This window comes from Excalfactoria chinensis, chromosome 7 (genome assembly GCF_039878825.1).
Source record: "Excalfactoria chinensis isolate bCotChi1 chromosome 7, bCotChi1.hap2, whole genome shotgun sequence".
NCBI classification, from domain to species: Eukaryota; Metazoa; Chordata; class Aves; order Galliformes; family Phasianidae; genus Excalfactoria; species Excalfactoria chinensis.
This window is the reverse complement of record NC_092831.1, coordinates 13,386,894-13,401,790: the sequence shown is the minus strand read 5'-3', so window position 1 is coordinate 13,401,790 and position 14,897 is coordinate 13,386,894. Positions and strand designations below refer to the sequence as shown.

Genomic DNA, 14,897 nt, shown 5'->3' with positions numbered 1-14,897 from the left:
AGGAATGGCATAGGGCTGCAAAGGGTGTTGCATGTGTTCTGTCTCTGCTCCTCCGGTTCCTTTCTATCTAACCCCAGCTGTGCGGTTGTGGTGGGTTTGTGGGGACCGGGTTTGTATGACTCGCTCTGGTGACGACCCCCGGTGCAGTGGAGCAGCTGGTCAACTGGGAAACCCATAGGAAAGATGGTAACTTCTCTGCCCTCCCAAAATAACTTTGTGTAGGCTGACTGCAGAAGGATGCTTTAGGGCTGGCAATCAGCCCGTGCCCTGGTCCCACTCGGCAGTGCTGGTGCCCTTTGCAGATCAGGCTGCTTTCCCCATATTGCTTCTGTCTGTCCACTGATGTTTGAGTCCTGTTTCATGGGACACAGCAATCGGAGTGTGGGAATGTCCCCGGGGCATTTGGCAACTCAGAAATGGCCCTGTTGTTCCTCGGGCCCAGCAGACCTTTGGCAGCCGGACACTGACTCATTTTGGGGGATGAGTCACTCACAGAGGTGACAGAACAGCCTGGCAGGGGAGGTGGCCCAGAGGCAGCATTTCTTGTCCAGTGAAAGTCAAGGAGGAAGTCTGAAGCTCAAGCTTTCAGGCTTCACTAGAGTCTCTCCAGGGGTGATGGAGTAACTGTTCCTCTCCATGGGGACACCACTACTGCTGTCCCTGGTCCTGGGAGAACCCCATAGTTTGTCTGCCAGCATTGACAAGGGATCGGACTGGGGGAAATCAGCCACCTGCCAAAGCGAGGTTTCCCAGTGACTTGGCTGCTCCACACTGAGGCTGCCCTGAGATGTGGCCTCAGGGGAGGGGGTTGCCTTTCCTACCACCCACCGCCTCCTGGCATCCCTGCTGCAAGTTGGGATGCTCAAATGCTGATGCTGGAAGAAGTTCCAAGGTGAATGCTGGGGAGGGTGTGCAAGCTGGGATGTTGGCAGGGCTGGTGGAATGCAGCACTGGGGAAATGAGGCAGATCTGTAGGGTAGGAGGGGAGAGGAGGCACAACCATGCCCCATTAATTCTAACCATCCTGCACTGCCGGTGCAGTCATAGCCATTGCTGTGCATACATAGGCAGCTCCCACTGGTATGTATGTATGGGCTTGGGGGTGCAGAGCTTCCATGTGCATTGGCTTCCCTTGGGGAACAAGCTCTGTACAAACATAATCACCTGCCCGTTGAGCTGTTCTGTGGGTAGTGGATGTATTAGCAGTTCTAGAGCAATGGGGTGTACTGGGACAGCCCAGCCTCAACTCAACCAAGTGTAGGGGTGGGCAGAGGGGTGGGTTGGATGTGGGGGGCTGGGAAGGGGGAATGGGGTGATGATGGAGGTTTCGTGCCTATGGTGGGACAAGGTTGAGAGATGGGGGCTGGGCCTGCCCTATTGGGAATTGTTTCCCTTCTGTGTTCCTGCCACTCTCCAAATGGGAGAGACTTCTTGTGCACACTCTGGCCTTTGCACATCCTCAAGTGGTGATGCTGCTACAAACTTGGGCATCCCCTCTTTCTGGCAGTTCTGAGCCCAGACAGTGGGTGGGATGGGGATTACTGCCTGAGCAGCACTATCTCCAGCCTTTCTGAAGTTTCCCTTCCTATCCTGCCCTTAACGCTATTGTTTCCCCCAACCCCGGTGCCGACAGTGCGCTCTCCACCTGGCCTGGCCAAGACCCCTCTCTCAGCACTGGGGCTGAAACCTCATAACCCAGCTGACATCCTGCTGCACCCGGTGGGAGGTGAGTGCAGGGTGGGGACTGTGGGTGGCTTTCCTTGGGGGTCATCTGTGAAGACACCTCTTGGGTGGAGGCTCCATCAGATGGAGAAGGTACTTCTTCCTCTGTGCTTGGACCAGGCCATTGTGGGGACCTTCCTGTAGGGATATGGGGATGCAGGGTTGTGGACATCATCTCTGGAATGGCCAGTCTGGATGCTGGAGGTATATGGGGCTGGGAAGGTGTGGGGCGCTCCTCTGCCTTCTGTATGTTCCTGTTGCAAAACAGTGCTGCCTTAACTCAGATTTCTCTCTCTCTCTGTTTCACTCCTCCCTTCTTCCACCTCTGCCCTGCTCCCATCACTCCCCTCCATCTCTCAGAGCTAGAAGGGGAGGCGGGAGCTGACTCTGAAGAAGGTAAGAAAGGCTTTTCCTTCCCTGGCTTTCTCCCCTGTGAGTGTCCATCACTCAGAGCACTGAGGATGCCGTGGTCTGGCCCTGGGTTACTCAGTGTCTGGGTTCCTACCAGCAGTGGTGTGCCTCTGGGGTGGCACATGACCTTGGAACAGAGTGACTTCCATTACCCAAGTGCCGCCTGCAGTTGTTGGGTGGTTTTACTTTCTTCTTTAATGAAACTTTGAGCCCTCGGGGCCAGGATAGGGAACTATTTGTTCCAGATCCTTCTCAGGGAGGGGATGTCTCCTCTCGGCATGTTTGCTGCACTTCCTGCGGCTCTGTCAGCATTTCTCCCTGGGAGTTCCTCAAAATGCAAATAACGCCAACCTGCACGTTGTGTAACGCTGGAGAAAGTGTTTGCTTTGGGAAAACAGCACAAATATTCCAGTCCCAGGGCTGATTTTTGCAGTGATAGCTTCTTGGATGCAACAGAGGAAGAAGAGCTGGGACAAATCCCAGCTTTTTCCTCCTGTGTTGTGTCTCCCAGCCCTCTCCTTCCCACTCTCTGAAGTTCTGCTTTTCCATTCCTTGGTTCTCAACCCACTTGGTGTGTTGGTGGCTAGCCCAGAGTGTGGGTGTCCTTGTGGTGGCTGTGAAAGTAGCCACTGCCAACCTCTTGCTTTACTTCTGTCCTGCAACCTCTTGGATAATGTGGTGGTGTGTGTGGGCTGAATCTGGTGTTTTGGCTTTGGGGAGGTTATGGGAAATGTGGAGATGATGGTTTGAGGACACGGGGACAAACAGCAAGATGGGGAAGGCTTGGGTGATGGCACTGCTCTGGGCTGATTGGGAAAGATGTAATTTTGGGTGCTAAAAAAAATAGAGTGGTTCACCCTACAGCATTGTGGCTTGGATGGGAGAGGTTGGGCATGGTTTGGGGAGGATGCAGCCCCCACCAGCAGCTCCCCTGATCCCAGGACACCCTCAGCATTCTGTTCCATGGGGTTTCCATCCTGCTGGGATCAGGGGGATGTGCTCAGCCCCTCCCCATCCCCTTAATGGGCAGTGCATGGGACTGCCTGCACCTTCTGGGAAGGCTTTAGTACAGGCTTTAGGCACAAGGTCGAGTATTTCATAGCCCTGACTGGGGTTCCCAAATCCCTGCCCACCCCCTCAGTTGACACGTGGCTTCTCTGTTCCCCTGCTGTCTTCGCATCTCTGCAGCCTCTTCTAAGAAAACACCAGGAAGCAAGAGCTGAGTTTTCAGCCTAGAGAAAAATACCTTGCCCCAAACTTCTCTTTTTTTTTCTCCTCCCTCGTTTTCTGTACTGACCAAAACAACTCCAACACGTGTTTGCGGTGTCACATGTCACCGTGGCACATATACATGCACACACATGGGCTCTCCTCCCTGCTGCCCTTGTCCCTAAGCCCTGTTCCTGCCTCCCTGCAGCCTCCACGTTTACGGGAGGGATTGGTATTTTCGCAGCCGTTCGCTCTTAACCTCTTGCAGGCTGACTCATATGTACTGTCTGGCTAATTTTAGGCTGGGGTGGGGAGACGGGTGGGAGATGTGAGTAGCTGCAAAATTAATCTAATTACCCAAGCAGCGCTGTGTTTCTTGCAGCTGCCCCGGCTGTCTCCTTGGGCACTGCCTTGTCCCTGTCACTCTGTGTCCTGCCGGGTGCTCAGCCCAGGCTGACGTCTTCAGTCTGGTTTTGGTTCTTTCCTGGGCTGGGCAGGGAAATGAGCCCTGCAGCATCGATTCCTCCTGCAGGCAGATGGGACACTAGCATGGGGACATGGAGAGGATCAGGGAAACCTATGACTGTATTTTTCCTTGCAGTCTTGAGCACAGAGCTGTGTGTTGGCCTCACCGTCTTTCTTGCCTGTGGGATTAGCCAGAGCCCAGCTGTTATGACTAATAATAATAATGTTTGTAATGCTAATTAGTGCTGTGGAGTTGCCTTGGGCATGGCCAGCCTGGAGCTGGCCTGGAGCTGGGGACCTGCAAGGATGTCCAGCCCAAGCTCCTGGCACGGGACAAACTGCTTTTATTGGGAGTGCTCACAGGCTCCAGTTTCAAGCAGGGATGGAGGAAAATGTTGGATGCTTCAGTGGAAATAGCTGAGGCTGCTCTCTGTTCCCAGATGCTGGAGGTGCTGGGGGAGGTGGGTTGTACAGGGCAGCACCCTGGTCCCACCGTGAGTCAGCGTGGGCTGTACCGTGCTGTGCTGTTGGCTCTATTTTTAGGGGCTGAGGATGATTATGACCACGACGTGTGTCCTGTGGCATCCCAGCCTGGGAGGGACACTGATTCAAAGTCTGTTCAAGGGGACTGTGGCATGGCACTGAGCGTTGATGGGTCGCACCACTTGGCCCTGTGTGCTGTGTCCTCTTGGGGATGGTAGTGGGCATGATCCTCCCATCTCTGTGCCCAGGGTCTTCAGCGTGTCAGGGAGGAGCACTAAAGCACAGATGAGCCCCATGTTTTTGCACATCCCGTGGGGGACTGGAGGAGCTCAGTTCAAGCATCTTTTCTGGCTCAAATGGGGATACAGGAAAGGGCATGACCCAATTCCTATGCCAGCTCATCTTTTTCCTCTTTTCTTTCTCTGCAGAGCCCAGGAGCTATGTTGAGTCAGTGGCCAGGACAGCCACAACTGGCAGGGCAGGGAACCTTCCAGCTGCCCAGCCTGTGGGTATGGAGGTGCCTGCCAGGAACGGTGCTTTTGGCAACTCCTTCACTGTGCCCAGCCCCGTCTCTACTAGCAGCCCCATCCACAGCGTGGACGGGTGAGTATGAGGGTGTAGGTCTGCAGGAGGCATAGGGTCTGTGCTAACCCCCTAGCCCCGGGAGCTTTGCTCCCTTGTAGTGTGATGGTGCCATCCATCCCTGTCCCTTCCACCCCGCCTATTGGAGATGAAAGATCTGGGTGTTTTGCTGAGAGAGGAACTGGGAAAAGGTTCTTTCCTCCCATATTTTGGTGGAGAATTGATGTGTGTGGGAACTGTGAAGCTGTCTCCAGTTGCTTCCTGTAGCTGACAGGACCCATCCCACTGCTGCTATCAAGCAGCTCACTGGTCCTATGCCTCAGTTTTTCTGTGCCCGCTTGGAGGAGGGGGCCAACCAGCAGCAGGTGTACAGTGGAGCTGAATCTTCTCCCTATCTCTCCTCAGTGCCTCGCTTCGCAGCTACCCATCGGAGGGCAGCCCCCACGGCACGGTTACACCTCCCCACGCTGTGGCTGAGCCAGCTTACCGGTCACCCATTGTCTCGCAGACGCCCTCTGCTCACAGCAGCTACCAAACCTCGTCTCCGTCATCCTTCCAAGCGGGAACACTGGGCTCTCCCTATGCCAGCCCTGACTACCCTGATGGACGAGCCGGTTTCCAGCCGGACCCCCAGGCTCGACAGCAGCCGCAGGTCAGCATGGTGGGTGTCCACGCGCTGCCAGGGAGCCCCCGCACCCTGCACCGGACAGTGGCTACCAACACACCGCCCAGTCCTGGCTTCGGGCGAAGAGCTGCCAACCCTGCTGTTGCCAGCACACCTGGTAGCCCTGGGCTAGGCCGGCACACTGTGTCCCCCCATGCGCCACCGGGGAGCCCTAGCCTTGCCCGGCATCAGATGACGGCCGTGCCTCCTGGCAGCCCCATGTATGGCTACTCCAGCCCGGAGGAGAGGCGCCCAACGCTGTCCCGGCAGAGCAGTGCATCCGGCTACCAGCCTCCCTCCACGCCATCCTTCCCCGTCTCCCCGGCGTACTATCCTGGCACCAGCACGCCACACTCCTCCTCCCCGGACTCCGCCGCCTACCGCCAGGGCAGCCCCACTCTGCAGCCCGCACTGCCTGAGAAGAGGCGGATGTCAGCCGGCGAGCGCTCCAACAGCCTGCCCAACTATGCCACGGTCAACGGCAAGGCCTCCTCGCCCCTCTCCAGCGGCATGTCCAGCCCCAGCAGTGGCAGCGCCGTGGCTTTCTCCCACACCCTGCCGGATTTCTCCAAGTTTTCCATGCCAGGTAGGGGTTGCTGTCACCTTCATCCCTCTGCAGCTGCCTGCTGTCCCATGTCCCCTTCTCATCCCCATCCCACGAGGTTATGTCCTGATGTACTCCTTCCCAGCTGTGAACTTGCAGCATTGCTGAGGCTTGGACCATTTCCTGATCTTTTTTTGCTTTTCAAAAACGGTGAATCCAAACAGGAAAAATACCGATTCGGCATGGGGAGCACGCCGTCATGCTGGTGTAAACAGCGTGGGGATTTGTGTATAGGGAAGATCAAAGCGCTTGCGGGCAGCTCGCATCCGCCCAGCTTCTCTCTGCCGTGGGGACATGCCGACCTCCCGGCCCCGTTCCTGGTGTTTGCACCCCAGGGAGCTCCCAGTGCTACGCTCTGGGTCGCATCCTTGTTTCTGAAGGGGTGCTGTGCCCTGCGTGCTGCCACGCCTGTATCGCCATCCCCTGCTCCCGTTACGAGCCGCCACCGTGACGCCAAGATCGGGCTGATAGGAATAGGGAAATAAAGTGCTGGGGCAGCAGTGGCTCCAGCTGTCACTCTGGTTTGGCTGCCAAGCAGGTAGCCCTTTGTGGGTGTGCTGGCACCTGCAAAGGCCCCATGACCGCAGTGGCCAGGAGCCACCGTGGGGAGCAGGGACCTCTTGGTGCTGGCATAGCAGTGGGTGCAATGGGAAGCACTTGAGCTCCTACCAGACCACAAAGGGCTCTCCCCAGGCCGCACACTGAGCTTTAAATAGGGCCATAGAATAATTAAGGTTGGAAAAGACCACTCGGATCATTTAGCCCAACCATCAGCTCATCTCCACTGTGCCCAATGACCGTGTCCTCAGTGCCACATCCCTGTGGCTCCTGAACCAGAGATGACAACTCCACCATGTCTTTGGGAAGCCTGTGTCAATGCATTACCATTCATTCTGAAAAGAGCCCATGGGAGACATGAGCTACCAGCGAGGATGAGGTTGGGGTTAAGGTGACGTGTTGGGGCTGTATGGAGGTGGAGGTACCAATACTCCCAAAGGGGCGGGAGTTGCCCAAATCTCACACAGAGGTTTTAGGTAGAGCCTCCTTTGACTTTTTTTCTTCTCTTCCTCCCTTTCTGCAGACATCAGCCCAGAGACTCGTGCCAACGTGAAGTTTGTGCAGGACACTTCCAAGTACTGGTACAAGCCAGACATCTCCCGGGAGCAAGGTGTGTAAGGGGCAAAGGATTTGGAGTGAGCTGAGGTGTGCCTGCTGGTGTCGGAGGGCATGCTGCCTCTCAGCACACCAGGTCTGAGCTCTGCCCTTCTCTCCCCCAGCCATCGCACTGCTGAAGGACAGGGAGCCAGGGGCTTTCATCATCCGGGACAGCCACTCCTTCCGAGGAGCCTATGGCCTTGCCATGAAAGTCGCTTCCCCACCTCCCACCGTCATGCAGCAGAACAAGAAAGGTATTATGTGTCCTCCTTCTTCCCACGCTGAGATGCTTTCTATTGTTTCTATTGAGAGGGAAGTTGGGGCTACCGAGCCAGACTGCCCTTGGGTATGCACTGATGCGGCAGCATGCAGGGCATGGGGACATACCAGACATAGAGGGCTGGGGGACATCTCCCCCTGGGCTTTGGCATGATGAAATGGGTATGGCCCACCAGCAACACTGCTTGGGGTGTGCAGAGGATCTGGTTCCAGGAGGGTGATTGCGGGTGAACCCATGTGGTTGCGATGGGATGGTGGAGGGAAGAGAAAGATTAGGGCAGTTCTGGTATGACAACATTTGGTCTCTTCTCAGGAGACATCACCAACGAGCTGGTGAGGCACTTCCTCATCGAGACCAGCCCACGGGGTGTGAAACTAAAAGGATGCCCCAATGAGCCTAATTTCGGTGAGTACCCCAGGTGTGGCTGGGATGCCTTTCCTCTGCTGGAATGTCTGAGCAGAGCAATCAGGTATCTGGAAGAGCTGCTTCTGAGCTTCCTGGGGGATGTGATGCTGCTGGGCAGGGTGGAGATTGAGCTCCCATGGGCACGGTGACTTCAGGGAGGGGAAATGTCACATGTGGTTCTGTCCACCCAGAGTACCAACACCTTGACAAGCTCTTGTGCTGGGCAGGCTTGTCCCCAGCCCTTTGCTCACCTTCTCCCTTTCTCCACAGGCTGCTTGTCAGCTCTGGTCTACCAGCACTCCATCATGCCTCTGGCCCTGCCCTGCAAGCTGGTCATTCCTGACCGAGGTAAGAACCAGGGCCAGCAGCATGGGGTGGTACTGCCCCTCTGCACTTTGGGGTGGGAGCTCCTCCTCCAGCCAGGAACCACACATGGGCTGTGTTTCTCCATCTGGACCAACAGTGGGGACATGCTCTGCGCTATGAGCTGTGGCTCATTCCTGTGCTCAAATGGTTCAGAGCCAGGCTCAGCTTTTCCCTTTATCCCCCAGTGCCCTATCAGTACCGGTATGCAATGCTCAGCACTTGGAAAGGGGATAGTGCATTTGCCCCCAGCACCCAGTAGGTTTCCAGGCAGTGGGCAGCAGCCATGTCCCATCTCTTCTAGATCCTATGGAGGAAAAGAAAGATGCTGCGTCAACCACCAACTCGGCCACAGACCTTCTCAAACAGGGTGCGGGTGAGTAGAGAGGGGCTGCTCCAGGGGGACCGTGGCTCGGAGCAGTGGTTGACCCCACTTCTGCTTTTTCCCTTTCAGCCTGCAATGTCCTCTTCATCAACTCAGTGGAGATGGAGTCGCTCACTGGCCCACAGGCCATCTCCAAGGCTGTGGCAGAGACACTGGTGGCTGATCCCACGCCGACCGCTACGATTGTCCACTTCAAAGTCTCTGCACAAGGCATCACCTTAACAGACAACCAGAGGAAGTAAGAGCTCCTGCTAACGCGTCCCTGCATCCCCAAAGTCCAGGCATGCGTGGGACAAGGGTGTTGGACTGGGAGCATGAAGGATGTCCCTCAGGGACGTGTGCCTGGTCACAGTCCTTGACCCTGACTTGTGGAGTGTCCTAGGGGACAACCAGGGGAGCTGTGATGGGAAGAGGTGGGGGCTGACTGGCCATGACGCTCTGTGCCTTGTGTTTCAGATTGTTCTTCCGACGACACTATCCTCTCAATACTGTCACCTTCTGTGATTTGGACCCCCAGGAACGAAAGTAAGTGTTCTGCCCCTTGGGGAGCATGTTTCCCTTGCCCTTTTCCCTCCCCCAAGCCACCCTGCTGCTTGGAGCAGGGTCTTTGTTTTTTCTGTTCCCCTTGGTCCCATAGTGTGCAGGAAGCACCATTCCTAACACTTATTCTACTTGCAGGTGGACTAAAACTGACGGCAGTGGCCCAGCCAAGTAAGTGTGTGCTCAGTTCCTCCCAGTTGCTGTCAGGCTGTTTCCCACTTGGGTCTGAGCATCTCCTCCAGGAGCCCCTAGTTGGGGGATGCCCCCACATGGTGGACTTGGTTGCCTGAGGGATGGGCTCTTCTTCTTGCTATGGGAATGTTTCACCCAAACATGAGAGCACAGCTCCAGGAACTGAGCCCAGTTCCGGGGGTTAGTTCCCACTAATTTTAGCTATTGTGTTAGCAAAGGAGTTTTTATTAGGATGTCCAGCTGCTGGGATGCTTCCCCTCTCCAATTAGAAATGCCACAGCCCGGGCCTGTCTCACATTCTGTTCCCCCATATTTATAACTTCAGTTTGCACGTTCTAATTAAAAAAAAAAAAAAAAAAAAGGCATTTCATTTATTGGGGGAGAGATGGACAGAAATAACTACATGGTCTCATCCAGCTCTGTGGGCTGCACTGTGTGGGTCTGCACTCTTGGTGTCCCCATGTGGCCTTTCCAGTGTTATGGGATCCCTCACGTGCCTCAAGGTCCTTGTCTGGGGACATTCATGGGGTGAGTGGCTGGGATGGTCAGGGCGAAGAGGGTTTGACCAACAGCACTGGTCTTCAAAGAACCAGCAGCAAGAGGAGGATTAGACTGATCTTCATGTGGGCTCTTTGGGGTTTAGAATGTTTCCTTGTGGGCTGTGTGAGATGGAAGAGCAGAGGGTTGACCTGGCCATACTGGAAGAGGGGGATGGTGTTTTTCCTTGAGTGCACAGTGCTGGCAAACCTCACTGAGTCTCTTGCTTTCTCCCCACTCAGGCTCTTTGGCTTTGTGGCCAGGAAGCAAGGGAGCACTACAGACAACGTCTGCCACCTCTTTGCAGAGCTGGACCCGGACCAGCCAGCTGCAGCCATCGTCAACTTTGTCTCCAGGGTCATGCTTGGCTCTGGCCAGAAAAGATGAGCTGGTGCTTGCGGGTGATTCTTGAATTTTGGAGAAGGACTTGGAGCTGATCCGAGAAGGAGTGTGAGGAAGTGCATTGTGGAAGAGGGAAGTGAAATGGGGGGGGGGGGGGAAGGGTTGGAATTGTGGAGGAAAACAGCAAACAATGACAAAAACAAACCAAACCAAAACCCTAAAAACTCGACACAAGCTTAACACACACGTAGAAGAATCAAACCACACACCTATGTAACAGAGCCACGAAGTCAGCGCCAAACAGGGAGAGGATGCGGATGCATGTCCCACCGCAGGGAAGGGTGACCGAAGTGAAGGTGGCAGCAAGAGGAGTTCCCAGCTTTTGGCATCGCAGTCCTGAGGCCGCACCAAGTGGTGATGTTTGCTCCAGGCCGAACTCAGGGTTGTCATTTGGAGGAAAGAGAAAAGAAACAAAAACAGAAAACAGCAAAAGCCATGAAAGAAGCCTTCATTGGTGAACATCTGCTGCATGTTTGACACGGCCTATAGGGGATAACACCCTGCCGCAGCATGAGCTCAGGTCTGCAGGACACTGGAGGAGATGCCGTTGGAAACCTCCCCTTGCTGTCTTGCAGCAGAAGGGTCCTGCCAGCTTACATTGAAGCCTGCTGGCCACCCTGCTTGGGGCATGCAATGGCTTGGTCCCAAACCCACTTGTCCCATGGGTGCTTGGTTTTGGGCTACCCTCAGCTGCTGGCCCAGAGCCCAGCACAGGTGAGACATCGCACGTCCACCCACAGAGGGGCAGTGCAGCATCTCCTCCACTTCTGGGCAGCTCCTGCGCTCCATGCCTGGAGGAGGAGGAGGATGCTCCTGGGCTGGTGGAGGAAGGAAAGCACCTCCTCGCCCATCTTCCCCTTTTCCCTCCTGTCCCCAGTCCTCTTTGACAGTTTCCTCCTGTGGCCTGTCACATGTTCTCGTAACAGGAAAAAAAGAAAAAGAGAAATGTAGTAGTAATAATAATAATAATAATAATAGCAGATGCTTGCACAGGTGGGTTTCCTGTGTGAAGCAGCGGACCCGTGGCCGGCCCTATCTTTCTCTTTGGAGATGTGCAAGCAGTTTCTTAAATTGCATGGACGTTCCAGTTGCACGAAAGGCGAATGACTCCAAGTAACTCAGGCGCTTTCTCTTGTTTTTATTTTTGGAGGCCACGTTAAAAAAAGAAAAAGAGAGAGACTGAAGAAAATTTATTGGGGGGTGGGGGGAGGAAGCAACAACAAAGGATCAGCAGTTGCTGGGTGACTTCGGCTCAGTGGGGAGGCCGCAGGTCCTCTGAGAGCCACACTCTGCCTTCCCCATGGTTGAAGGTGTGCACCCTGAATGCACTGCAGGCTTTTCCCTGTGTGTGAGGATGCACAGGGGCTGAGGGCCCCGTGCTCTTATGGTTGAGTGTTGTAGTGTTGGGGAGCAGAGGTCTCAGTCCTGGATATGGTTCTGGTGGTGGTTGGTGAGGAGCAGTGTGCAGGTTTGGGGCAGAGCTGAGCACTGTGCTGTGAGCGCAGAAGCCCAGAGGTTGTTTTTTGGTGGTTTTTGTGTTTGGAGAAGTTTTGGTGCAGAGTGGCCCAGATAGCCTGCTGGGGGCAAACAGTTAGACCCCTACTGCTGCAGCCCCCCAGAGAGCTCGCCTCCCTCAGACCACCCTTGCCTTGATAGCTATAATATATATAGGAGCTATACTGACAAAATACTGTAAGCTAACAAAATTTAAAGGAGGAAAAAAAAAAAAAAAAGGTTAAATTGACACTCTGAAAATATTTATTTTATTTTTATTAATTTTTTTTTTTTTTTTTTGCCATATTTTTGCTTTCCGCGCATCGATTCTCCCCCCTGTTCTATCCGCCTTCCCCCGCCCTGGGGGCAAACACCTGCACATCAGAAGTGAATTGGGTGCAAGGGAAGCGCCGATGGGGCGTGCGGGTGCCACGTGGGGGACATGCGTGTGACCGTGTGTGTGTGTGTGTGTGAGACAGCGACGGCGTGGGCGCAGAGGGGCCGGCGTGGCCGGAGGCTGGTTGGTGTATGGCAGGAGATGGATGCGTAGTGAGGATTTGGGTGCGAGACTGCAGTGGGATGCAGGGAGGATGGGGTGTCCCCCCCTCCTGGCTCCCCCTATTCGCATGGATGCAAAGACCTTTTCATATTTTATCTTATTTTTTTAATGACGATTCCCTCCTTCTGCGAAATTCAAGCAAGATGAGAGACGATCTCACCCATCATCTCCTCACCCTGCCGGTAACCGATTAGAGGAAACACTGTGTTTATAGATATATAAAGATATATTTTTTGAAAGTCTCTATTTTTCAGACTTGGTTTTCTCACTGCTAAGAAAGAAAAGAGATGATAATAATGTAATTTTATTTTAATCTGCTGCCTCGGTGCTTGAGCCTCCCCTTCACCTTCCCGTCCCATAGGGCAAAGCAGATCGGAGCACCCAGAGGTGCTGGCAGCATCACGCCTGCTTCAAGGCTCCATGCTGATGCTCAAGCCGGAGATTTAGCCTGTGTCTGAATGGCGAATGTTAACCATCGTGTAGTTTTTAACATAGAGCTTCTTCCAATGATGTCAGCGGGCGTTTGTCAGCTCCCTTTAAGGCACTTTCCTTCTTTATCTCCTTTTAAGTTACATTTTTTTTTTGGCTGTAACTTCCCCACCAGTTGGGCTGTCGGGGACCCAGCACTGCATCAATATTTTTCCTTACAAAAAGGGACGGAAGAGATCCTTTGGTTTATCTTTGGCTTTGCCATGCAGTCACGGTATCGGAGAGCTGAGCTTGTGCCGTTCACCCTGCGCGTGTCCCATTGTAACCACACCGCCAGGCGTTCTCTCTCTCACACACACCAACACATCCCTCCTTCCTGCACAAAGAACTGCATATATTCTTGCCAAAGATATCCTTAAAAACGCACTTTTCCCCACATATATATATATATATATATATAATTTTTTTTTGTGTGTGTGTACATTTGTCATATGTCACTTTTTTGTGTTGATTTGGAGAACCTTCCCATTCTCACCCCTCCTTCCTTCGCTGTCAGTGTTGCTGCCTTACAGGAAGGCTCCTGGGGGTCTCCCATCTGACTCGGCAGTTATCTGGGGGTTTGGCTGTGTCGCTGTCTGCTAGAGGGATGCACCCTTTGCACAGTGAGCCATTCATCCCCATTGGATATAACCAACCGAATGAAGCCAGGTTTTGGTTGCTCTGGATGCGTAATGTGTGCTGATCAAGCGTGGAAAATCATAGAGTTGTGGAATTGTTGGAGTTGAAAGGGTCTGCTGGAGAGAAAACCCAGCTCCAGCCCCTCCTGCAGATTGATGCTGTGGGAAGGGGTTCCACGAGCAGAGCCAGGCTTTGTCCCAGCCTCCAGGAAACACCTGGATGTGGCCGCAGCCTCCGGGCATTGATTTTTTAGCAGTGAAACAGCCAAACTGGAGCACACCCTGCCCAGCAGGTCGGGCAGGTACGGAGCCGGCCGCCCCAAAAACCCAGACGGCATCATCGGCAAATGGGAACCCTTCCCGTTGGAGCAGGCAGGGAGATCAGACAGCAAAAGAGCCCGCAGGGGCTTGTTTGATTCCGTTCGTTTGTTTTGCAAATTGCGAGGTTGGGTTGGGGTTACTATTGCTTTTTTTTTTCTTTTCCTTAAAAAGGAGAAAAAAAAGGGGGGGAGGGGGGGGGAAGAAAGGAAGCAACCCAACATTTCTGTTGGCGGATCCAACGCTGTGCTGTTTTTTGTGTGGTTTTATCTTTTTCCTGTTGTCTTTGTTACTTTGGGAGCGTTACGGATTCATTTGCTAATCAGTGTTAATGAACAGTTTAAAACTTTCAGACTTTGCCCCTTTCTGTGTATTTATATAGATGGAAAAGAAATATGTTATATTTTGTATCTTTGTGCCCATGGCGTCGTCGCGCGTGTAAAGATGACTTTGGTCGCACCGTGTCCGCGTGTGAATGTGACTCTGCTTTTGTCTTCCCCTTTGTACAGACGTCTGATTCTCCGCAGTTCATTGTATGGCTTTATAAAGTGGTTAAAAAACAAAACAAAACAAAATTCAGTTATATAAAATATACTGTTGCTTGGAATGCCAGCCTGGTGTCCGGGTTACTGGGAATGTATCTCGGATTCTAAGGGAGCACAGGAATAAATGCTTGGTTCTTTTAGCATGGGGTGAGAGGGTGGGGGGGGGAAAAGCACAACAGTCACCTCAGGGGTGATGTGTTTTCTACAGCTGTGCCCCCACCCCCAATCCTCAAAGGTGGGCTGGGGAAAGCGTAATCACAGTGCTGCTCACCAGATGTGGGTTAACTGGGGAGTGCTGGGGCTGCTGTGTGGCTCCAGCTCTGTTCTGGCCTTTAACAAGGGGGGATCCCCCCTTGATGGGGCTCCCTTTGAGCAGTGTGGGCTCTTTGCATCCTGTTATCCCTGGCACCGAGGGGGTAATGAACAATGTTCCCTTCAACCCAACGTCACCATTAGAGCTGAGCTCTGCGCCCCTT

The 14,897-nt window shown here is 53.8% G+C and overlaps 1 protein-coding gene across 14 annotated transcripts in view; it reads left to right on the top strand.

Annotated features, from left to right (window-relative positions):
* Window positions 1–14,483, top strand: part of TNS1 (tensin 1) — a 48,971-nt gene extending 34,488 nt beyond the window's left edge. For 10 of the 14 annotated variants that reach the window (XM_072341200.1, XM_072341198.1, XM_072341196.1 and 7 more), the window contains 13 exons: window positions 1,634–1,726; window positions 2,083–2,118; window positions 4,719–4,893; window positions 5,278–6,122; window positions 7,222–7,308; window positions 7,418–7,549; window positions 7,888–7,980; window positions 8,251–8,328; window positions 8,648–8,719; window positions 8,798–8,966; window positions 9,185–9,253; window positions 9,407–9,439; window positions 10,240–14,483. In XM_072341200.1, the coding sequence (XP_072197301.1) occupies window positions 1,634–1,726; window positions 2,083–2,118; window positions 4,719–4,893; window positions 5,278–6,122; window positions 7,222–7,308; window positions 7,418–7,549; window positions 7,888–7,980; window positions 8,251–8,328; window positions 8,648–8,719; window positions 8,798–8,966; window positions 9,185–9,253; window positions 9,407–9,439; window positions 10,240–10,384 (2,027 nt within the window). In that variant the 3' untranslated portion in view covers window positions 10,385–14,483. The remainder of the gene's footprint in view (window positions 1–1,633; window positions 1,727–2,082; window positions 2,119–4,718; window positions 4,894–5,277; window positions 6,123–7,221; window positions 7,309–7,417; window positions 7,550–7,887; window positions 7,981–8,250; window positions 8,329–8,647; window positions 8,720–8,797; window positions 8,967–9,184; window positions 9,254–9,406; window positions 9,440–10,239) is intronic. The other 4 variants (XM_072341209.1, XM_072341201.1, XM_072341197.1 and 1 more) reach the window with 1 other exon arrangement.
* The last annotated feature ends 414 nt before the right edge of the window (window positions 14,484–14,897 follow it).